This window comes from Rattus rattus, chromosome 1 (genome assembly GCF_011064425.1).
Source record: "Rattus rattus isolate New Zealand chromosome 1, Rrattus_CSIRO_v1, whole genome shotgun sequence".
In the NCBI taxonomy this organism is placed as follows: domain Eukaryota; kingdom Metazoa; phylum Chordata; class Mammalia; order Rodentia; family Muridae; genus Rattus; species Rattus rattus.
In genome coordinates, this window is record NC_046154.1 from 47414000 (window position 1) to 47437598 (window position 23599).

At 42.7% G+C, this 23599-nt stretch overlaps 1 protein-coding gene across 1 annotated transcript in view; it reads right to left on the minus strand.

Annotated features, from left to right (window-relative positions):
* Positions 1-22196, minus strand: part of Ndc1 (NDC1 transmembrane nucleoporin) — a 45883-nt gene extending 23687 nt beyond the window's left edge. The window contains exons 1-13 of the mRNA XM_032900872.1: positions 21806-22196; positions 21052-21172; positions 17855-17956; positions 14927-15101; positions 14087-14225; positions 9995-10103; positions 8971-9022; positions 7743-7878; positions 6376-6468; positions 4469-4550; positions 1745-1900; positions 894-1133; positions 693-808 (exon numbers count right to left, since the gene is read on the minus strand). Of these exons, the coding sequence (XP_032756763.1) occupies positions 693-808; positions 894-1133; positions 1745-1900; positions 4469-4550; positions 6376-6468; positions 7743-7878; positions 8971-9022; positions 9995-10103; positions 14087-14225; positions 14927-15101; positions 17855-17956; positions 21052-21172; positions 21806-22174 (1890 nt within the window). The 5' untranslated portion in view covers positions 22175-22196. The remainder of the gene's footprint in view (positions 1-692; positions 809-893; positions 1134-1744; positions 1901-4468; positions 4551-6375; positions 6469-7742; positions 7879-8970; positions 9023-9994; positions 10104-14086; positions 14226-14926; positions 15102-17854; positions 17957-21051; positions 21173-21805) is intronic.
* Between the last annotated feature and the right edge of the window lie 1403 nt (positions 22197-23599).

Here is a 23599-nt window from a genome sequence, read left to right on the forward strand (position 1 = left end):
GAACTCTGGTTCCTGACACCTCTCTGAGCTCACCCCTACCAAGCACTGTCCCTACCATCGTCCGTCCCTGAGCTCTAGACATGCTAGAACCTCCTGTGGGCGTGTGCACCTTCTATCCCTCCGACTGCCCAGTCACTGTCAGCTTTCCCATGAGACTTCTCTGAGCAGTCCACGTAACACTACCCACCCCTGCCCTTAAGTACTGTCTCTAACCTCATCTACTTTCCCTATATAATATCGAATATACTAAATTTCTCTTCTTTGAGTATATTGTCCCTATCGTGGACATGACCAATCAGGATGCAGCTTAGAATTAAGTGTATTTCGGCATGAAGCAACTTTTGCTCTTAATAGTTGTCAGAACAGCCCTGACATTAATTCAGTTAGTAGCACTCTAAATTTTAAAGCTATATAGAGTAATATACTTGCTTATTCATCTACTTCCCCTACTAAGATATAAACATATGGGAAAGAGCTTTGTTTTACTTGCTGTTTAGACCAGAGCTTAAAATTCAACTATCTCTTAAAGAATTAAGTCATGTGAAATGCAATATAATCCAAAACATTCAACTGTGGGTGATTTCCTGAGTCAATCTGAGCTGGGAGCATAAAACAAACAAAAAGCTACAGCTGTGAGAGCCTTCATCGCCCACTGGTTCATATAAAATAAACCCACAAACGTGTCTTCCTACCTGCTCCCGTTTATTCTGAATCCACGAGTAGAGCACACTGGGCTGCCTCACTGCCTTGCCCTCAGCAGTGACAGAGGCACAAGGAGAGGGATTAGAGACTGCAGACACTTGCTGATCTAGAAACAGAACGATGAGGTGAGAGTGTGAGCTGTGTAACCTACACCTGTGCGACTTCGAATCTGGAAAGCAAACAGCCCTCACCGGAAGTGTGAGTCCACAGTCTCGGCCCTCTTCTGACGAGCTGAGGACTCTGGGGAGATCCACAGCAGGTGTTTACATCAAAAATTCCAGCCATTCGGTTCACTACACTGGAGCCAAACGGAGTCCCAAAAGGACTTGAAGCGTCAGGGGTACTTAATTTTGGAGAAAACAATGAGGTTTTAACTAGTGGCGGCACGGAAGGCATCTGGCTAGGTTTTGGAGTCTGAAAAGCAGTTTCTTCTGTAACAGAGCAAATGCAATGCTGATAAGGAAGCTTGGCCCAGGCAGGCAGCACACGAGGGTTCAACTTCCACACCCCGACCCCTTAAGGCATTAAACCAAAGCACAGTGGAGGGCCTCCGTTCAGGTTTAAGTCCCAAAGTCCAGGTTTTATTTTTGTAATCCAGGAGCCACAGGAGTTTTAGATTTGTTTGTCATGCACACTAGTACTGTGAGTGTATGCTTAAGAGCAAGGCATGTGTGGAGATCATGGGACAACTTTTAGAGTTGGTTCTCTCCTTCCACTGTGGGCTCCAGGATCAAGGTCAGTTTGTCACACTTGCAGAGCGTCACCGGCCTGCAGACACCTTTGTTCTGTGGCATCCCTTGCAGCATAACAGCTTCATTTCCAAGCTCGTTTTCTCTAAGCACTGAGTCAAATGAATTCACCATTTGCATGATACTGCATCAGTCTGGCTCTGTGCTCCTATGCTAACTACTAACTATACACGTCAAAGTTATGGAAACCGCTAAACATGTATGCCTCCCACATGCAAAGTCAGGAACTCACTACTGTCACTTTTCTAGGAGCAGACACATTCCCCACCCCCTTGTTCAGGACTGGGAGTCACCTGGAGAACTCAGTCTCTTGGGTTCCACTGAGTATGAGGAATACATCCTCCCATTCGTAGCAGCAGCTTCTTGGTAGAGAACCAGCTTCTGAGTCATATCATTTAAAAGACTCAAACACTCCCTCGAAATAGCAGTCCAATTGTGGGGATGTCCACCTATGGTAGCCAAACAACACCTATTAAAATATAAAAAAACTCCTGTATTCCTTCCCAAAGCTTGGGGTGGGGGCAGTCAGCAAGAAAAGCGCCGTTGACTTTACACCACCAGTCAAGCTATTATTGTTACTCACGTCATCAAACGTAGCAATTTAAGAACTGCTTGGCTGAATCAATTTGCTCAAAAGCCTGCAAGCGAAACTTGGTATTTTACCCTTAAGAAGCTCTTAAATTGGTTGCCAAAATTAAGCGAAGGACTAGGCAAGGTTTTTTAAGACCAGATTTACTTCTCTAGCAATGCTTAAGATTGTTAAGTCCATGAAAAATGAACCAGGGCAGTGAAAACTCGGATTATGACGATAGCTCCAGGGGATGCTGCCCCACCCTGTCTACTCTCTGTGTTTCCTTACATTCCCTTCCCAGGAGCTCCTCCCAAGCAACAGTTGCACTCTGCACTCCCCAGTCAATCATGATCCACATACAGCAAGCAGAGCCATCCAAAAGCAAATAATCCTTACATTTTAAACAGGCTATTCTGAATAGCATTGCTTAATCCGTAACTGACTACTCTGGACATCAACCACGCCCACATCCAACATACTCATGCTAGCAGTGACTACCTAACCCTCTAAGTTACAGCACCAAATGCTTGTTCTCAAACACATCGACTTTCTTTAATAATGGCCCCACTGCACAAGAGCAGAGATAGTAGCGATTTCACCATAGAATATTATTATAACTTCTGTTTTCTTCTGATTGCTGCTCACCCTTTATGGTGTTAATTCATACATTTTATCATAAGTATACAGGTAATATATGCATTAGGAAGTACCAGATACAGAGGGTTCACCACCATCCCCAGTTTTAAGCACCATTGAGAATCTTGGAACATGTTCCGTAGATAAGGGAGAGACCATGAGGAAGAGCAGTAATCACACGGGGTATGCTGCTGCAGCAGGTGGATCTCTGAGTTTGAGGCCAGCCTGGCCTACAGACCTAATTCCAGGGTATCCATGGCTACACAGGGGAACCCTGTCTCAAAAAAGCCAGCATTTGCTATTATATCTCTAGGAGTGACTTGCCTGTTTGATAAAGATCTTTACTTTTTTTAATTTTTAAAATCTATTTTAAACGTTAGTATACCAAAAAAGGCAAAAAAAAAAAAAAAAAAAAATTTATACACCAAAAAATTTTTTTTTCTTTTTTTTGTCGCTGTGGACCAAACCCAGGTCCTTTCGCTTGCTAGGAAAGCGCTCTAACACTGAGCTAAATCACCAACCCCCCAATTTTTTTTATACACCAAAATTTAACACACAAATTTACAAGTCAATTCTTCATACTTGGAGATTTTATATATGTGCCATTATGTTATTTAACATGAACTAATAGTTCTCATTCTTAAAGAAAAATAAAAAATAAAAAACAAAAACCCCCTCATCTGTCTTTAATTTCCCAAGACCTTTGCCTACTAGAGTTGTCACATGTTCCATCATGTGTTAAGAATAGCAGAAGGCACTGTAAATTCCTCCCATCTCACGTCATTCATTCCCTCATCACATGATCACTCTTAAACATACTCCTTTAGTACCACGTACGGGGACCATCACCTAATACACAAGATACTCATCAGACTGAGATGTAACTCAGGACAACAGGAGCTGTATAATAATCCAATTAAATTTTAATCACATGCCCCAGAACAGTTCTCTGGCAAAGCACATGCTAACTTGTCAGCTGCTTGAATAACAAAGTGCAGAAGATGAGCCCAAGTGTGACAGAAAAGCACAGCAGCCACTTTTCTCCAGAGTACCAGCATGGGATTTCCCACACTAAAAAGAAAGCAGCCCTCATCAATTATATTTTTATATAGCTGGATTTCATTTCCACATCACATTTAACTACAGACGATCTTTTACAGTCTGGGAATTGGCGAGCTTTGGAAAATGATTGAGAGCTAATTAGAAAGCAGATGAAAGGTTACCCAGGCTCGTTCCCACCGGGGATAGTGCTAGGGCTGTACCATTTCTAAGCCAGGAACATGGATGGTGAGAATTCTGGCAAAGTCAGTCTTGAGCTCGTACAGTCTTGGCAAGTACAGTAGAGAACGCCAGGCCTGCCAAGATCACCCTCAGTCACTATCAGATCCAGTTTCTGCCTAACTTTTCCTCTAAGGGAGGCAGAGTAACCTAGCAGGAGCAGGGAGCTACGTCTACAGGGATCAGAAGATAAATCTGACTCCAGTCCTTACTCCCACCCAGGAAAGAAGTCGCCTGGTTTTTAAGGTCCTCAACAGCACTACCAGAGCTAAGATTCTTAGGCTGCTTTTCTCTGTTAAGACACTGAACAATTTCTTCAGATTCAGGTATTTAAGAAACTGAAAACAATGAATATTCACAAATGAATGTTTTTCCTACTCATAGCAGTGTGACCGCTTGGGCCATGTGAGATTCAGTCCAGTGTTCATCTAAGGATGCAGGATGTGAGGTGTGAATGAACTGTACCTCTCTTCCAGAGGCTCTGGGGCACTGAGCACACACAAGCACAATTAAGTCTGACTCTCAGCAATACCTGGTTGGCTGAGGCTGAAAACTTCTTGCCTTCGAGAAGGAGAATACTGAGAAAGCAACATCAGGTCCTGTAAGGCCAAATACTAAAAGGAACAAAGAAAGAAAGACTATTAAAGCTTTCACAAAAATCATACCATATGTAAAAACTAGATTCATGAAATAACCAAGGAGAAAAGAACATTTCAGAACCACAACCTTCCTTTCTAGATTGTAGCAACACTCCGGCTCCACCTTCCTCCACACTGTAGGCTCTGGCTGCAAGAACTACAGAGCTGTACTTCCCAGGTCTGCGGGGTTAACTCCAATATCCCTCCTCCTGTGACTTCCTGTGCCCGCACCAACACACTAACAGTTCTGGGTCGTGGCACCCGGGCCTGCTGCTTCATCTGCTTCTACTCAGCAATGTGAGGCCCACAGGGTCAAGGACATCGCTTGGCTCACTACGGCTCTGCCCTCCTGAAGGGAGGGCCCAACACACAAATCACTCTGCTACTGCTCTTTACTAAAATCCACCTCCTCTACCTGGCAAGCCTCTGTATGTCTTCAGAGCATCAGTCCTGAGCAGTTGGTGCAAGGACCACAGGGAATCAAGTAGCACTGTCGTGTGTGTGTGTGTGTGTGTGTGTGTGTGTGTGTGTGTGTGTGTGTGTGTGTGTGTGTGTGAGTCATTGTCCTACCCAACACAACCCACAGAACCTGACACTAACATTCTAATAACATTCTAATAAAGATTTAGTAAATGGCCAAAAGAGTAGCTAACACTTACTAGCAATCAGTTGCAATAGCTCATTTTCCTACTTGTTTACACTTCTCTAGACTGTGTCAGAAACACTGGGTTCCAATCATTTCTTTTAACTAATTTTAAAGTACTAATCCAGCTGGGCATGTCAGAACATGCCTGTTATCTTAGCACTTAGAATGTGGCTTAGGCTGGAGACTTGCAAAATCAAGTCAAACCTGGCCTACATAGCAAGATCCTGTCTCAAAAACAAAAAAAAAAATTAACTAAGGCACTATGATTTTTAACAGGTAAGACATATCCTGATACATTTAGATATCCTTTACAATTTCAAATTGCAATTTGAATCAAAACAAAATTTTCTTTTACTTTGATTTGTAAACTTCTTCTTTTACAATTATGATTTGTTTTAGAATTAACTTGTATATCAATGCACAACCAAGCACACTACCTTTGACCACAAACTCTGCATGAATAAAGCATGTCCTGACCCAGCAATTTAAAAACACACCAGTGTTTCTGCTGGATTATCAGGAATGGTTCGTCACAGTTATGCATTTAGATGCCTATCACTGCATCTAATGCTTGAAAGATGTGCATCTTATGCATGTCTTCTACAGACAGCTAGTGTGTTAGCACGTGCCAATGGCCTTCACTACTCAGGAAGCTGAGACACAGGACAGCATGGATCTAAGAGTTAAAGACATCCTGGGAAACAGACATCCATAACTGGTGCATACACAGGGTACTTGACTTTCATATTTAATCACCTGAATTTAAAACAAACAAAACAGACTAGCAAGTAGGTAGTTTTTACAATACCAATACTAGAAGATTCTGCACTAGTGGTTCTCGGCTTTCCTGATGCAGCAACCGTTTAATACAGTTCCTCATGTTTTGGTGACCTCCAACCTTCATTGCTATTTCATAACTAATTTTGGTACTGTTATGAATCGTAATGTAAATATCTGTGTTTTTAGATAGCCTTAGGCCACCCCTGTGAAAGGATCATTTGACTCCCCAAAGGGGTCACAACCTACAAGTTGAAAACCACTAGTCTAGGCCCTCAAAAAATATATCTCAATGCCTAGCTATGCTAACTATGACCTCTAATTCTGAAAGATAAGTCAAAGATAACTGTAAAGCGATAAGATGCACATATCTGGTACCTTTATGATGAGTGGGGGATTGCTATTTAAGACTTTAGGAAGGCATTCATCTGATTCTTCCGCAAATGGTGGCTGAACAGGGAACATATAAGCCTGTTGGATACAATCAGATACAAAGAAGTGAAAAGAACTCTTTTCCTGGCCTTGTTATAGTCAGTAAGCACTGGCTGACATTACAAAGAAACAAATACAGTCAAGTCAACCTCTTCAGCACTGTTTAAAAAGAACTGCTACTGTGTGGGGACTGGAAAGAAGGCTCAGCAGTTACTGGCTACTATTGCAGAGGACCTAGGTTTGAGGACCATACGTGCCCGGCTCTAACTCCAGTCCCAGGAGATCCAATGGTCTCTTCTGGCTTCCAGACACCAGGCATTCATGTGATAGATACAGGTGGAGGCAAAACACTCATACACATGAAGTTTTAAATAAAAATAAATATCCTTCCTCAAGTGTCACTGTTCCAATTTTATTAAACTGACATCTATTAATAGAAATAAAGTCCAGGAACAGAAATCCTGTGAAACCACTGAAACTTACCACGAAGATGGTAAGATCAAATAAAAAACACTTCTATGACAAACACATCAAAATCACTTAAAAAAAAAAAAAGGCAATTTTTCCCTTAATACTTTTGTGGGGCTAGAGAGATGGCTCAGTGGTTAAAAGCACAGACTGTTCTTCCAGGGGTCCTGAGTTCAATTCCCAGCAACCACATGGTGGCTCACAACCATCTGTAATGAAATCAGATGCCCTCTTCTGGTGTGTCTGAAGACAGCTACAGTGTATTTATATATAATAAATATATAAATCTTTAAAGAAAAAATTTGCGGGGCTGGAGAAATGACTCGGCAGTTTGGAGTAATGGTTGTTCCTCTAGAGGACCCAGGTTCAAGTCTCAGTACCCACTTGGCAGCTTATAACTGCATATTAACTCCAGTTTCCAGGGATCCATAACAAACGGCATGTACCCATACACATAAAACTGTCCGTATCAATTCAATTTTCAGAATCATTTCTTCAGCATAAATTTCAAGATGTTTTTCAAAAAGGAAATATTGTATAACTACATATTTTATATGTTGATAGCATCTATTTTAATAGCATAAAAAATTAATTTAAAATCTAGGACTACCTTGTACTCAAAATCCCAAGAAAGCCAGGCTCTAAGTAAATACAGTAAATACCACCCTGTTTAACTTGCAGATTCTCCCTCACAAACACAGAGTGAACAATGCGACTGAAAATCAATCCAGTAACGTGGCTTTGAGCAGAGCTCTGCTGAAAGCACAACTTTCCATACTCTGAAACACAACAGTAGTGACACACACACACACACACACACACACACACACCCTCCAAATACTGACCTCTGTGGCATAGATTTTGAAGAGTATCCATGAGATATACCAAGTCATCAAGAGGAAGACACCACACAGCCAGACATGGTAGAGCAATGAGACGTTCAGGAGACCGCCTATCGTGTCAAGAGGCCTGTGAGCCTGCCTACGAGAGCAGAAAGTACCATTAACTCCATGGGAAAGACAAGGACTCCGTGTGAGAGACACCCTATTTGCTGGTACCTCTCTGGAGCTCTTTCCCAAACACTCTCTCAGAGGAATGTAGGAAAGCTGATGGGATCTCAGGCAGGGACTGGCCCTGCAGTACCATTTACCAGAGCAACATCTACAAGTTAACTACTCAGGACAGGTGAAAGTTTACTACTGCTAATTCATCTTTAAACCTATTAAACATGTAGGGAGCAGGGTATGGTGGCTCATATCCCTGTGTGTCATCCAGCACATAAGAAAGGAAGAAGGGAGGCAAGAGTATCTCAAGTTCAAGGATGGCAGTCTCAAAAACATGATTAGGACTTATGGATCAGACATCACCTTCACCTGTGCCATATAGACTGTTTCAGAGTATTGCACATGCTTCAAGAACATGTCCTCTCGTTTTTAAACAATTTTTAGAAACTATTAGAACGTTAAGAAGCTACAAGTTTGGGCTGGAGAGATGGCTCAGCGACTAAGAGCACTGACTGCTCTTCCAGAGATCCTGAGTTCAATTCCCAGCAATCACATGGTGGCTCACAACCATCTGAATTAGGATCTGATGCCCTCTTCTGGTGTGTCTGAAGACAGCTACAGTGTACTTATATATAATAAATAAATAATCTTTAAAACAAAAAAAACAAACTCTAGTGATTTTCAAACATACATTGAAAGAGGACCCACCTGGCATCTTTAGGTAGCTAAGGAGAAGCAGACTAAGGCAATAGCACAGAGCATATGAGAAACTATTAAGTTCACCACAGGATAGACTGATGAGGAAGCCAGAAAGAACACGGAGTCATGGAAAGCTCAGCCTTCACCTGACCCACAGCAGCTAAGGGGTGAGCAGCAGAGTGGAGTTCAGCCTGTGAACAGGATGGGAAGAGGCGGGAACCAGCACCTTCCTGTTATACCAAGTACCTACCTCTCTTCTGCGACTCCCATTTCAACTAAGAGGAACATAAAGGATAAACCTAAACGAAGCTGCTAGGAGGGAGCCAAATTTAAAAGGAAGGAAACAGAGGTCAGACCAGACTTGACTCACTCGTCTGTGCGAAGGTCCAGAGCAGTGCTAATCCACGCTTTGGGAATATGACCTGGGGGAACGACACCAAGAGGACATGAGAAGTTAGTAAAAACAACTCTTCACCATGCTTTACACCACCAGGTTCAAGAACACAGGGAGCCCTCAAGTAAAATGCTAGGCTGTCTGATTAGGAATAGAGAAGAAAATAATTTCTAAATACTGGAAGTCTTTTCTTACGATTCTGACACACACACACATCTTAGTCACCATGGTTATTAAAACAAAATAAAGCAGGACAACTCTGATGGGCTGTGTGTAGCACTTCCAGCTTTTCAGTACACAAAGCACGTGGATAACAGATGTGCATGGTGAACTATGACCAATTCCACTACTATCTCAATCCACAGGTGAGACGTCACTCTTCCCTGCCTCTCACTCATGCAGAGAGCAAAGCATGTAGCTGTGGAGCTTCGAGGCTGGCGAGATGGCTCAGCAGGTAAAAGAGCTCCCCACCAAGTCTAATGACCTGAGTTCAATTCCCAGAACCCACATGACAGGAGAGAACCAACCCTTGCAGCTCTGGCTCTGACACGTTTACCATCTTGAATCCTGCAGTACAAGCTCTCGGCTCTGACTGTTGTGCACAGATCTCCAGAACTTTCTCACCACGAATGACTGAACACTGGCCCTGAGCAGCTCCCCTTTGCCCTGCTCTCAGCCGTCACAACGGCTCTTCTGTTCTGAGTTGTGCAGCCTGTTTTCCTGAGGTGAACGGAACTGTTCACAATTTACCTTTACTGCAACACAAGAGAGTTCTCTATTTAAAAAGTATTTTACACACACACACACACACACACACACACACACACACACACTTCCTTTAATAAAAAACTCCCTTACCAAATCCTGACAAGTCAAACAATGAAATCAGTTGGGCTGATCAAACACAACAATATAAAAAAAAAAAAATACTAATTCAATAAAGAGTGACATTTTCTACACTATGAGCTAATAAACTATATTAGAAAGTAGAAATTCTTACCAAAAAAATAATACACAATGCAGAAATTTCTGACCATGAACAGGGATTCCACACAGCTATGTTTAACTAGTAAGAGGAGAGATCTCCGGAAACGCAAAAATTTGTACTGCTGTGAAAAACAAGAAAGAAGTCAAATGGCACATTCAGCATGGTCCTGGGTGAACAATGACTAGCACAGCAGATGAGACACAGGCACTCAGCTAGGGCTGCAGTTCAATGCAGCAGTTTGCCTATTATGTGTGAGGCTTGGGTCAATCCCCACCACCAAAATCCAAATCTAAACAAAGGCCTATGAGAGGGCTCAATGGATATAGATGCCTGCAGCCAAGCCTGTTGACCTCAGTTCTATTCCACATGAAGTCCATACAGCACAAGAGAACCAGTGCCTATGAGCTGTGCGCACGCACACACAGACGCACAGACACACACACAGAAATGTAATTTAGAACTTAAAATTGTACAAAAAGACAAACTACTGTGATGCTTAAATAATTTAACAATTTTTATACTATACAACTAAGATCAGAAATAAGAAAATTAACAATACCAATCCATATGATGTTAAGAACTTACGATATGTTGATCAGAAACAAATGAGAAAACATAATAACTCAGTAGCCCCCTCTTTTCCGTGGGGAATAGATCCCAAGACCTGGTAGATGCCAAGCAGTGCCAAACCCTATATATACTGTATTTGTCCTACATATAAAACATACTTATGATAAAAAATGTTTTAATATAACAACAATATCTAATAAAAATAAAATGCTAGTATCTAGTTCTTGATTAAAATTTACTATTTGTGGAATTTTCTGTTATAGTCAGATTGTGATTAACTACTGAGAATAAAATTGTAGAGATCAAATCCATGAATAAAGGGAAGCAAACAACAGCAGGGAATGTTCTCCTGGCACGTACTATGTCCCAGGTTGTTCTAATCACGTTTAAATCATTTACCCCTCACAACCCTCTACAGGGAGACAGATTACTAGTCTTATCTTACAGATGACAGAACCAAGGAATGAAGAATGCCAATAACCAATCCAAATGGCTGGCCCAAGGTACATCTGGTGTATAGATCCCAGCCGGTCAGCACCAGAGCCCATACTCTTTTTTTTTTTTTTTCTTTTTCTTTTTTTCGGAGCTGGGAACCGAACCCACGGCCTTGCGCTTGCTAGGCAAGCGCTCTACCACTGAGCTAAATCCCCAACCCCCAGAGCCCATACTCTTAAAGACCACTCTGTGCTGACCCCGCAGACTCTGCACTAACTTCCCTGTAGGCCAGTAACACCAGCCCAGGCATCAGCGTGTGCAGCCTCCAGTACACTGCAACCCTAAGCACATCACATTGCTCTATTTATCTGCAAAATTCAACAAATTTGCTAAATAAAAGTAGTCCCTTATCATTTGCCAATTATAATAACAAAAAAATTACTAAATTAAAAAAATAACAAAAACATACTTCAGAAACTTTAGCTAACTGCTTCTCCTTTCCACCATTCACTCCCCAAATGCTAATAAAACACTGATTTTTGGGACTGACCCTCTTTTAAGGAATTTAGAAGCTAAAAAACAAAGAATCACAGTAACAGATGGAAACTACCTTAGTACCATGATTATAGCACAGGTATGTGGTCACAAACTGCACAGCTTTCACTATATTGGTGTAGTAAAAGATTTCAAAGTACAGAGGTGAGAGTGTATTCTTCCACGCAGCCACTGGTGCTACCACCCTATCACCTCACAAGAGGAAGGATACAGCCCTCCAGCAGCTCTTAGCATCACTACCAAGACAGAGAGAGCACCCACCATATCTTTACTTACTCCCAAGCTCAAATGTTTTTCAGTCAAGTTTTAGGGGGTAGCCTTGGCTACTTAATATATACAACATACTAGATGCTACACTAACGCTCTACAGCTTTCATCTGGTTAATGCTTGCACAAAGGGCATGTTGGTAGAGGAGCTCGCTTCTTTGTCACTATTAGCATTAGGAATCCTTCCCCTATCACTGCTGTCAGTTAAGGGGGCTGGAGAGACAGTTCAGTGGTTTACAGCTCTCACTGCTTTTGCAGAGAACGTAAGCTCAGTTCCCAAAATCCACATCAGGCAGCTCACAACTGACTCACTCCAAATCCCAGAGATTTCCAGGTTCTTCAGGGCTCCTATACTCAAATGCACACACACCCGCTCACAAACACATAATGAAAAAAAAAAAAATCAACCTTTAAAAATAAGGACTCTAGACAGCATGTGATGGTGCACAACCTTAATCCCAGAACTCAGGAGGCAAAGGCAGGCAGATCTCCATGAATTTAAGGCCGAGTTGCAGGGAATCTTACAAAGTTAATCTAAAGTGAAAGTTTATCATCTTAGAATAAACTTTCAAGACACAAGAATCCAAAATTTTATCAAAAGCAATTACGAAAATAAGTACTAAAATTTGGCACCATATGGTAGATACAATAATTTATCAGCAACATCAACTATTAGCGCCTGTGTTCAATGTACATCTGTTAAAGAGATGGTTGACTTCACCTCAAGACCCAGCCACTGTCTTATTTTCTCCAGCACTTTCTTTTTCTCCTTCTCTGTATGTGTTACACTTGGACTTGATATCACAGGGCGTTCCTGTATGGAACTTCTCTCCTTGAGATGCTGTGAGTGCATCCACTGTCACTCCTCTTCACAACAAGAAGAGTTCCTAAGGAGGAAGCTTTGTTCACACACTCACAGATGTAGGAAGGTGAGGATGTGACCTCCTCACAGATGTGCTCTCCCCAGATCTGCTCACCAGCGCAATTGGCGTGTGTCTAGCCAGGCAGGGAGAACCCTAGCATTCCCTCCTCATGAACAACACTCTTCTTACCACTCGCTTCTTCTCACCAGTGCCCAGGCCTCCCAGCCAGAGCAGAAATGGAGCACCCCAAACACAAGCAGTAGGACAAACACAGCTCAGCTCTAGGCTCATTCCGACTGGCTTAGCTGGGGTTTTGTTTTCTGAATTTTTAAAATTTAAATGTGTCTGTCTGTTTACGTCCCCAGGTAAATGTGTCGAAATGCACATCTGGAGGTTAGACGACACCTTTTGAGAGTTGACCTACTGTGGGACCCAGAGACTGAGCATGGATTATACTCCAAGTACTTCTAACTGCTTAGCAGCTCACCTGTTTCAGTTTGGTTTGTTTTTTAAAACAACCTACTAAATAAGCTGGGAAGATGGCTTAGTCAAGTGTTTGCCATCCAGACATGAGGGCCTGAGTCAGCTCCCCCACACTCATGTGGAAAGACGGAAATGGTAGCACATGCTGATGATGGTAGAACCAGGCAGGTCAGACAGGAGGATCCCTGGAGCCCACTTTGCCAAGTTAATAAATTCCAAATTAACTAAGAGACCTTGTCTCAAAATCTAAGGTGAAAAGCAACTGAGGAACACAGCCAACATCAACCTCTGGTCTCAACACACACGAACAAGCATACTCATATGCACATGTGCTACACACACACACACACACACACACACACACACACAAAGCCTAACTGAAGCACAGTTTTGGCTACACCACTCAAACCAAGTGAAGTTTTATTTACATATCCATGTCTTGTTCTGAAAAGGGCCTGAGACAATTAATTGATGCTCTTAAATCACTTGCCCGTCCCTAAGCATGTGAGGACACAACACTGCGAGTGAATGGTGCCATTCTCCTCCTCCAGCCTGCTCCATCACAGCAAGTGTGACTACTGACCAGGAGAGGAGACGGAGCGGCACTTGAGGGTGGCAGCAGGAAAGCATGGCTTAGCTCACAAGCCATCCTAGGTTCAGCTGTGTTTAGGGTAGGTTCTCCACTACTAGAGCCCAGACTAGCTGACCTCAGAGCTCCGAGAGGTCCTACAAGCAAACTGGGACTACAGACACCTGTGCTTCTGCACTTTCATGAAACCTGAACTTGGCTGTCAGGCGATTTTACCCACAGAGCTATTTTTATTTTACTGATCAAATCTTCAAGTAATGAGATGAGGCTGGTCATATGCATAGACATGGCAGTGTTGATATTACCAAATTATAGCTAGGAAATGCTCAAACTGTATCTTACCTGTATAATAGGAAACGGAAGATAATTCATGTTGTTAATGAAATACAGAAGACTATAGCTATAGCCCATGAATGCTCCAGACAGTAGGAAAAACAGATGATATTCATTCATGCAGGTTTGAGCAGCAGGGCTATCTAAGCTGAGGGAAAAAGTTAAGCTATTAATAGTTGAAAACACATTATCATTGTTTTAAGGCTATTTGCCAGAAGGCAAAATTCCAAGTTAATAACTTAAGAAATGCCCCAAATTCTAACCAAATGACTCGCTTTAGGTAAACGGGAGCAAACAAATAATGAAGCAGTTTCCCTGACACACGGGATTCACTATCGTTCTGTTTCCTTGGAAATCTGAGGTTAAGAATGTGTACAACAGTCACCTTGCTTCCAAGGATCTGATAAGGAACTATAAATAACCTGCATGTACCTAATGGAGGTGCTGGAGCTCTGAGCGTCTCATGTCTCTCCTTCTCAGGGCCTCGGATAGCAGACCTGGGGAGCACTAATCAGGACAGCCCACGCCTGACTCATGTGGGTCGTGTTTCCTTCTCCCTAGATAGCTCTCCACAGCCATGTCATAGCACTCTCAACTGTCAAGCAGCTTAGAGACCATCCCTGAATCACCCTCAGGAACCCAACAGTGTCTACACAGCACCTTCCACACATAACTATCTTGAAAATTTTGCTAATTTTCTCAGACATAAAATATCACTTAACAACTCAATACACAGAAACAGCAATTCCTGTAGAGTCTAGAAAGTGGCACGAAACCAGTGACTTCCCTAGGCCTCCTGTGACTTGGCAAGTGAACAGGCTTCCTAGAAAGAAGAAAACTTTACCATACCTCTCCGTTCCAGTGCAGGGAACTACCAGAGACCTGGACTGGCCCTTGGTCATGATGGCTGCACACCAAGCCACTGCCATTCCCATCACAGCATGTATGAAGGAGTGCGTGAGCTGCTGAGGGTGAAGGATCCGTGCTATCAGCGCCAGTCGGGAGCCGGGTATGGAGGGCACAACTGCAGAGAGCACAGTAGCACAGTTTTCTAACAGTGGCACCATAAACACACACCCAGTCAGTGTAAAATCCAGTATGGAAAACTCCAGCTAATGACCCTAACTTTAAAATTCTTGAAAAACGGGGGTTGGGGATTTAGCTCAGTGGTAGAGCACTTGCCTAGCAAGCTCAAGGCCCTGGGTTCGGTCCCCAGCTCCGGAAAAAAAAAAAAAAGAAAAAAAAATTCTTGAAAAACATAAAGAAATATATACACAAAAAGAACTAGAGAATCTAGATGGGGCCTTGAAGGGACATAATTAATATTTTTCAACATTCTTGGTTTTGTTTGTTTGTTTGCCTTATAGACAAGGGCTCGTGTTGCCCAGGCTGGCCTCAAATTGTGCAGTGGAGGACGTATCTGAACTACTGATATTCTCCTGCCTCTGTCTCCTGACTACAGATGCATTCTCATACAAATGGCCTTTTCATTTCTTTTAGTTTCCCTGATAGTTAATATAATGCTGACTCTGACATTTTCCAAAGTGACATAAAATAAATAATTTAGAGGATAGCTCCAAATCACATTTCAACATTTGAGATTCATTTAGAGTTCATCTGTAAAAAATAAGCCACAAAGACATAAATCACAATGACGAGTATCAAATGCTTGTAGAGTTATCACAAACGTGTGCACCACTACACCAACTCCGAGTAGGTATTTTCATTACATTAAGTCATTTATTTGCAGGGAGGTATGTGCAGCGGTTAGAGCTAATTCTCCTTAACCCACTGAGCCTCCATACTAGCTCCTACAGGTATTTTTAGGTCTTCTCCAACAATCTAAAAAGTTCCTTGGAAGTGATGTGATAGACAGCTGTGGGAAAGGAGTAAAGGGTGTTTGTGTGTTTGTGTCTGAGACCCGCCCCGCCGGCCCATGCTCCCTGACACGTAATAACCTTCTTTTAGTCACCCAAGGAAAAGTGATGACAGTGTGGGCAACAGCCAAGCGTGGAGAAAAGGGCTCAAATCCTTGGCATTTTAGGAAAGAAGTGCCTAACACTTCCTCTTCCTCACCAAAAATGCTCCCAAAGCCAGTTATGTAACTGACTTCCTAAAATGACAAACCCTGCCATGTCACTCAATATTTTTTCAAGCTCCATCTTCTCTCCAGAAAAATCATTTCTCTTCATCTGCTTAATATAACTCCTCCTCAAAGTCTGATCCAGTCATCAGCTCCTCTAGAAAGCTGCCATGCTGGGTCAAAGGTACCCTTCAGTACCCCCTCAGACCTGCCCAGTGTACACTTCACAAATCTTCAGGAGCAAGTCGGAAACACACGATGCATGGCACATAGTACGCACACAGGGCCTACTCCTACAGGACAAGCCAAGTGACTGTGTGCTTTTATTCCCAGCACTCAGGAGGCAGAAGTAAACTCAGACACTGACTTTGAAGCCATCCTGGTCTACAGAGTGAATTTTAAGACAGCCAAGGCTACACAGAGAAAACTGGTCTCAAAATATAAAAATAAAAATAAAGTAACATAAAAATACTAACTGGAGCGCCCTCCCCTGGCCCTACATACTGAAGCTGGCCCAGGAGCATAGGACAGAGTGAAAGAGCACAGGCCATAAGCCAAGGAGTTCTCAACAGGGCTTGACTAGACAAAGAGACCTAGCCACCAATAAGGCACTAAGAAAGCAAAGTGATACATATTACAATATCCAGTAGGGACTTAAAATTTTACATACTATTTTTTAATATAGAATTATTTTAATACTAAAGAGCTAAAAGATGTTACAGCAAAAAATATAACTAAATGGCATATATGAATAAGTAAATAATCAGAAAAAACATAAGTGACCAACTCAGGAATCTGAAAAAGCAGGAAAAGAACAAATCAAGTGAGAACTGCTCTGGAATCCAGGATGCTCCCAAGGAAAAGCCCAATTTTTTTTAAATATTATAAAACCACAAACTTTATTATTTGGGGAAAGAATAAATAAATAAATACCCACAAATTCAGTGGCATATGTTTGCAATCCCAGTATCCAGGAGGCTGAGGCAGGAGTATTATAACTTTGAGGTCAGCCCAGATGTGGTTCCCTACCTTACAAGGAATTTTCTTTTTTTTTTTTTTTCTTTTTTCTTTTTTTCGGAGCTGGGGACCGAACCCAGGGCCTTGCACTTGCTAGGCAAGCGCTCTACCACTGAGCTAAATCCCCAACCCCTACAAGGAATTTTCTAATAATTCATTTGCTAACTCACAGCTTTAACACTAGCTGTGAACTATTAAAAGGTTAAATTTATTTTTTTTATTGTGGTAAAATATAAAATAAAATTCACCTTTGAATCATTTTAATGCACAGTTCTAATACAGGAGGACACTCACAGTGCTGGTGAGTCACCCTAGACCCTCCTGACCTTTGTCTGCAGCCCCTGGCACCGACCCTCCACTGTCTTTATGACTTTACCTCTCTAAATACCCAGCTTCCGTAAGCAGACTCATAGATGTCTATCATGTCTATCAAGGCCTCATGTCTCTTCAAAGAGAAACAGCAAAATAACTGCAAGCACAACTGAACGGACAACATGCTCAAGTCTCTTAAATTCCGCCCTAGGTAAAATCAAACATTTTTGTTTGTCTAACTCACTACCTGACCAAAGCCGGTCTCAAACTTATGGTGACCCTCCTTCAAACACACTCAGTGTTAGGGTTACAGGCACATGCCACTACAGCTGATGCTCAAACAAGATTAAAGTTCTAAAACCTACCTGTATAGAACTCCACATTGAAAATACTTATTATTATAATGACCACAGCCAGCAGCAGGAGGTAAAAGATTACTTGGGAACTATAGAACTCATTGAGAGAATCTAAAACACAAGAGAAATGAATTAGTGATGCTCATTCAGTCTTCAGTTGTGTGCAGTACACTGCAATACAACGAGTTTGAATACAGCTATGGTGTTTTTAACTTCAGTTATTTGTGTGTACAGACGTATATGTGTGAACGTAAGTGTATCTGTGTACACAGCACAGGACTGAGAGAGCGCTAGATCCCTCATGGCTAGCATTATGGTTCTGTGAGTGTTGAGATTCAAGCCCTGGTCCCCATACTTACTTACACAGCAAACATGCTTAACCACTGAGCCATCTTCACAGATTCTACAACTATAATTTTAACTTTCCAAGTGTATTTTTAAAAGAATTTATTTGTATGCTGCAGTATGATAGGATATCAACACAAGAACTCCAAAGTGAGTTATTCAGACTTTGTTTTGGGTACTGGAAATGGTACTAGAATTTCTTTTAAATCACACAGATGTTAGTAACAGGGAAAATACAGCCATATAAAACATTTCATCATGGGAATGCTACCATAGTAACACACCAAGTTTCTTTTCAAAATGTAAACAGTATTTTAAACTTTATGTAGTAAATGCAATTAGTGCCTACAGCTAAGTAAAGGAACGTGGAAGCAATGAGGTCCCATGAAAGCTAAAACACTCAACAACCAACATGCTTCCGAGTTTAAACTAGTGTATGTTACTATCTAAAAGTGAACAAAAAAGACATAAGACATGTTGGCTGAATAGACTCACTTAATAATGAAAGCAATTACTTTCAAAGTAGAATTTAGAAAGCAAAATTAACCACAGATTTCCTAAGCCTCCATAATTAATCGTCTGCCATCTCTGCACTGGCTTACGGGCTAATTTCATCAGTCCTGCATGACACGTATCAGCCGAAACACGACTGTACTGCTTAGCAGCAATACACCCAACAAATTCTAACTCCTGATGACCTACATGCTCTTCTAAGAAAAATAAATAAACATATTGTTAAGAAAAGAATTACTTTGATTTCCAAAGTAATTTGTGTTTTTTTTTTTAAAGATTTATTTATTTATTATATAAGTACACTGTAGCTGTCTTCAGACACACCAGAAGAGGACATCAGATCCCATTACAGATGGTAATTTGTGTTTTTTAATCTCAGGGAATATTTTCAAGACTTCAAAACCTATCGTGTACATTTACGCCTTTTAATTTTTTTAAAAAAAATTATCTATTATGTCATACCATGGTAAATAAAACCTGAAGACAGATTTCAGTTACTCACTACTTGACCTAGATGCTGTGAACAGATCATTTTAACCTGAACCTTAGTATTATACTTCCAAATCAAATAGAATAGCACCTTGTTAAGGTGGATTATAGGAAAGAGGTACTATACATACGGTACTCAGGGCCTAGAACACAGGACAGCTACCGCTGACATAAGGCAGTGCTGTTTCAATGAACTCATGGATCTTAATCACTTTTGTGCAAGTGTGCTTGCTTATGCGTGCACGCATCTGAGTGTGCTTGCTCATGCATGCAATGCATCTGAGTGTGCTTGCTCACGCATGCACATGTGAGGGCCACAGTGACACTAGCTCTCTGTGACTTTCCACTGTGGGAGACATCATCATACAGGTGAGGCAGGTACAGGATAGAACAAGGCCTGTCACTGGATGAGAAGGAAGGATGGGCGGGAGTAAAGTTTGAAGGAAGGAGACTGCAGGTAGCCTCAGAGAGAACACCTTTACAGGTTGTTATGAATGTTCTTAAGGGATGGATGTCTACAGGGCTTTGTATGTTTAGGTGGGCAATTATATCGTATCAATTGGATCAGAGGTTATTGTGTTGTGTGTGGTGATTTAAGTTTAAGAGAGTATGTGGCGGCTGGGACACTGGATGTATATTTCTGCCATGGTGGCAGCCTGCCTTGGGAACTGGATGGGTAGAAAGATTGTTGCCAGGCCCAGAGAGAGGCCTTCGGTAGTGTGATATGACATGGAGCAAAGGGGTGAAAGGCTTTGCTGACTGAGGTGAAGATAACTTGGGGCACTGCGGTGCCGGACCTAGTGGAGTAAAAGACAGCATTCTCATAATTTTACAATGACATTCTAGCTCACTTGTTGAGCTAGGGTCTCACTGAACCTAGGGCTTGGCAGCTGGCTGGCTGGCCAGTGAGCCCCACCACAATGGGTTATGATACACATCGCACAGCTGGCTTTTCTGGGTGCCATGAATCTAAACCTGTGCAGCAAGCACCTTACAGCCGCTTTCCAGCTCCTAAACATAACTTTATTTTACATCCAAGGATTCCAGTAAGCATTCAGCCTGCTTCCGTCTCCTCTTCCTCAGCACACTTTGTATTGAGTTCTCCCTGACATTCTTTATTTTTGGCCTCTCTTTCCTTTGTTGGCTACAACATAAGAATAATGTACTCTTTAAATATCTATATAGCTTTTTCTTAATACCTTTTGAAATAGTTTCCCTGTATGTACCCCAGGCTAACCAGGAGCTCCAGAGCCTCCTGCTACCGTCGCCTAGAATATAGGAATGTGCTACTACAACTAGCTAGCTTAGACATTTTTTTTTTAAATACAGGTCATAATTTCCATCTACAATTTTAAATGGATGACAGGGAAAAGACCGAAAAAAAGAAGGGAACTGGGGGCTGGAGAGATGGCTCAGCAGATGGCCCTCCCAGAGGACCTGGGTTCAGTTCCCAGCACCCACATCGCAACCATCTACGATTCTTTGGGGGATGGGGGGTGGGGATCCTAGGCACCAGGCATGAACATGATGAACATACATACATGCAAGTAAAATATTTATATATGCAAAAATAAAAACAAAAGGACAAATATTTTTGTGACTTCCTTTTCTATGTATCTAGGGTCTTACTATATGCCCCAGATTGGCCTTGAACTCAGGTCATCCTGCCTCTGCCTCCCTTGACACTGGGCCACACCATCATACCTAACTGTTTATGCAGGTTTCTAATGATCTGTCTGTCCTATCATCATACATAATCTCTGACACACTTAACTGATTTTATATAACAAAATTGGCAGTTCTGTGAGTGCCTTTACGTACTCTCAAAGTGAATGTTTTAAATGAAAATCCCCACTTACCTGACAGCCACTGTATAGGGTGGAATAAATCGATGCTGCTGAAGACTATAAATGCTGTGATGCAGACAGGGAGAAGCAGCACTGACCAGACGACGCTGGTAACTATCCTCCAGCCCAAAACCTAAAATTAATAAACACAACTCCTAAATCACGAAGGCAGTTACTCTAACTTAGTCATGCAAATCCTGCTTCTCCATATAGGCTATTAACATTAACCACTACTATTTGCATTAGAAAAAAAAGTCTTTACTTCTCTCTTAGCGACTGCCCAAACACAGAATGGATGCAGGGAGGTGAGATCTCCTCAGCTGAAGCCTGGAGTAAGCAGTCTTAAACCAAGACTGTATGCTTGGTCTAGCGTCTTCCTCCAACCCCAGCGTCTGCGAAGGCCACATTCTTTCTACACAGAGCACCCCTTCCCATTTCCTATCCCAAGGAATCAAGCCATTTATTATGCTGCAGCTCGAATCACTAACTTTCTGCTCTACATCTTTTCTGCCCTGTCCAAATTTCCATTCGGGTCATCCCACCCACGCTGACAAACTTCCACTTCGGACTCCAGCTCAACACCCTTGATCAAACTTCCACTCCGGGACGCCCACACACCCCTGTATCCAATCCCCGAGATGGTCAGGTCCCTACGCGCTGTTCCTAAACCGCCCCAACACAGGCCCCTTTAGCCAAGGGTGTAGGCACGGCCAAATTCTGGCCGCCCGGTCAGAGAGGGAGGGAGCGCCACAGCGAACTAACTCACGCGCCAAAGGATGTCCCGCGGCGACCCGCCGGCGAAGGGCCCGCTCGCAGCCGTGGCCATGGAGATGGCGGCCCCCGCTCTCAAGCGTGCTGGGGACAGAGTGCCCGCCCGCCACCACTGTTCAAAGGCAGGAAGGCCCCAGGAGGACCCAGCTGGGGCTGCCCGGAACGCTGCCTGGACAGAGTCCTGCAAAGCCGCCAGGCCATCTCTCCGCAGCTTCGCCTGAACAGACTCAACCGGCCAGAACTTCCCCGTAGCCACATGCCCCCAGGTGGGCTGTGACTCGAAGAACCGTCCTCTGGAGTCCAAAAAATCCTTCCGAAGCAGGGTCCATCGGGGCGTCAAAAACAAAGGGCGACGGTGCTGCATGCTGGGAACTGTAGTCTCGACGACCCCTGAGAACCAAGGTGAGGAGGAGCGTTGCATTCTGGAACTTGGAGTTCCAGAGAACAGGCTCGTGGTGTAACGTGAAGCATGCTGGGGTGTCCTAGAACTGGAGTAACAGTTGTTAGCTGCCATGTGGTTACTGGGACTTGAACCTGGATACTTGAGAGGAGCAACCAATGCTCTTACAGGATGACTCAATCCCTCCAGCCCCTCCCTTTCTTTTCTATTCTTTCCTTTTTTTTCTTATTTTTATTGTTTTATCCTAAAGTTGTAATAGCCACTGGGGGTGAGGAAGGATATTAGGCAGTTAAAAAGAACTGAAAATGTGATTTTTCAATGTTTTAGAATGCCATTTTTCTAAAAGTGAAATCACAGGATACTGAAGCCTTCTTTTTTTTTTTTTTTAAGATTTATTCATTTATTATATATAAGTACACTGTAGCTGTCTTCAGATACACCAGAAGAGGGCATCAGATCTCTTTACAGATGGTTGTGAGCCACCATGTGGTTGCTGGGAATTGAACTCAGGACCTCTGGAAGAGTAGTCGGGTGCTCTTAACCGCTGAGCCATCTCTCCAGCCCTGAACCCTTCTTAATACTCAGTAATTTCACCAAATTCTTTTTATTAAAAATGGGTGTTTTATTGATAAGAAAGGTGTGTTTTGGGGTTGGGGATTTAGCTCAGTGGTAGAGCGCTTGCCTAGCAAGCGCAAGGCCCTGGGTTCAGTCCCCAGCTCCGAAAAAGAAAAAAAAATCTTTAAAAAGAAAGGTGTGTTTTGGTTTTTAGCTTCCGCTATTATCCTAGTTACGTGCAGCAGCACTTTGATTTTTTTTGAGTCTCTATTTCTTCAGTATAGAATAAAGATAAACACAATATCCTGTTGATGGGGTGAGCATGGGAATGCTATGCTATAAAACAACCATTGAAAGCTGGGGCCGTGACTGAGTTGTAGGATGCTCTCCTGATGTGATCTACAATGCCTTTCAAAATATGGCAGCACTCAAGAAATTAAGGCAGGAGGACTTAAAGCTCAAAGCCATCCTTAGCTAGTGAGTTTGAGACTAGTCTGGAATATGTGAAACAGCTGTCTCCAAAAAGAAGATTCCTATAGATGGAGAGGTAGCTCAGCCAGCAAAGTGCTTGCTACATAAGCATGAAGACCAACATTCAGTACCCGGGCCCCAGGTGGAAAGCCTGAGCATAGTGTGGGCAGGTGCTGGGCAGGTGCTAGGCAGGTGCTGGGCAGGTGCTAGGCAGGTGCTGGGCAGGTGTGGGGCAGGTGAAGATAGGGAGCTCTGTGGGCCTTATGGCCACTGAGAGAAACTAGGTGGGGGGAGCCTAAGGAACAACAAACAAAGTAGTGCTAATATCCTTTTTATGAAATGCTAACAATCAACACCCTAGAA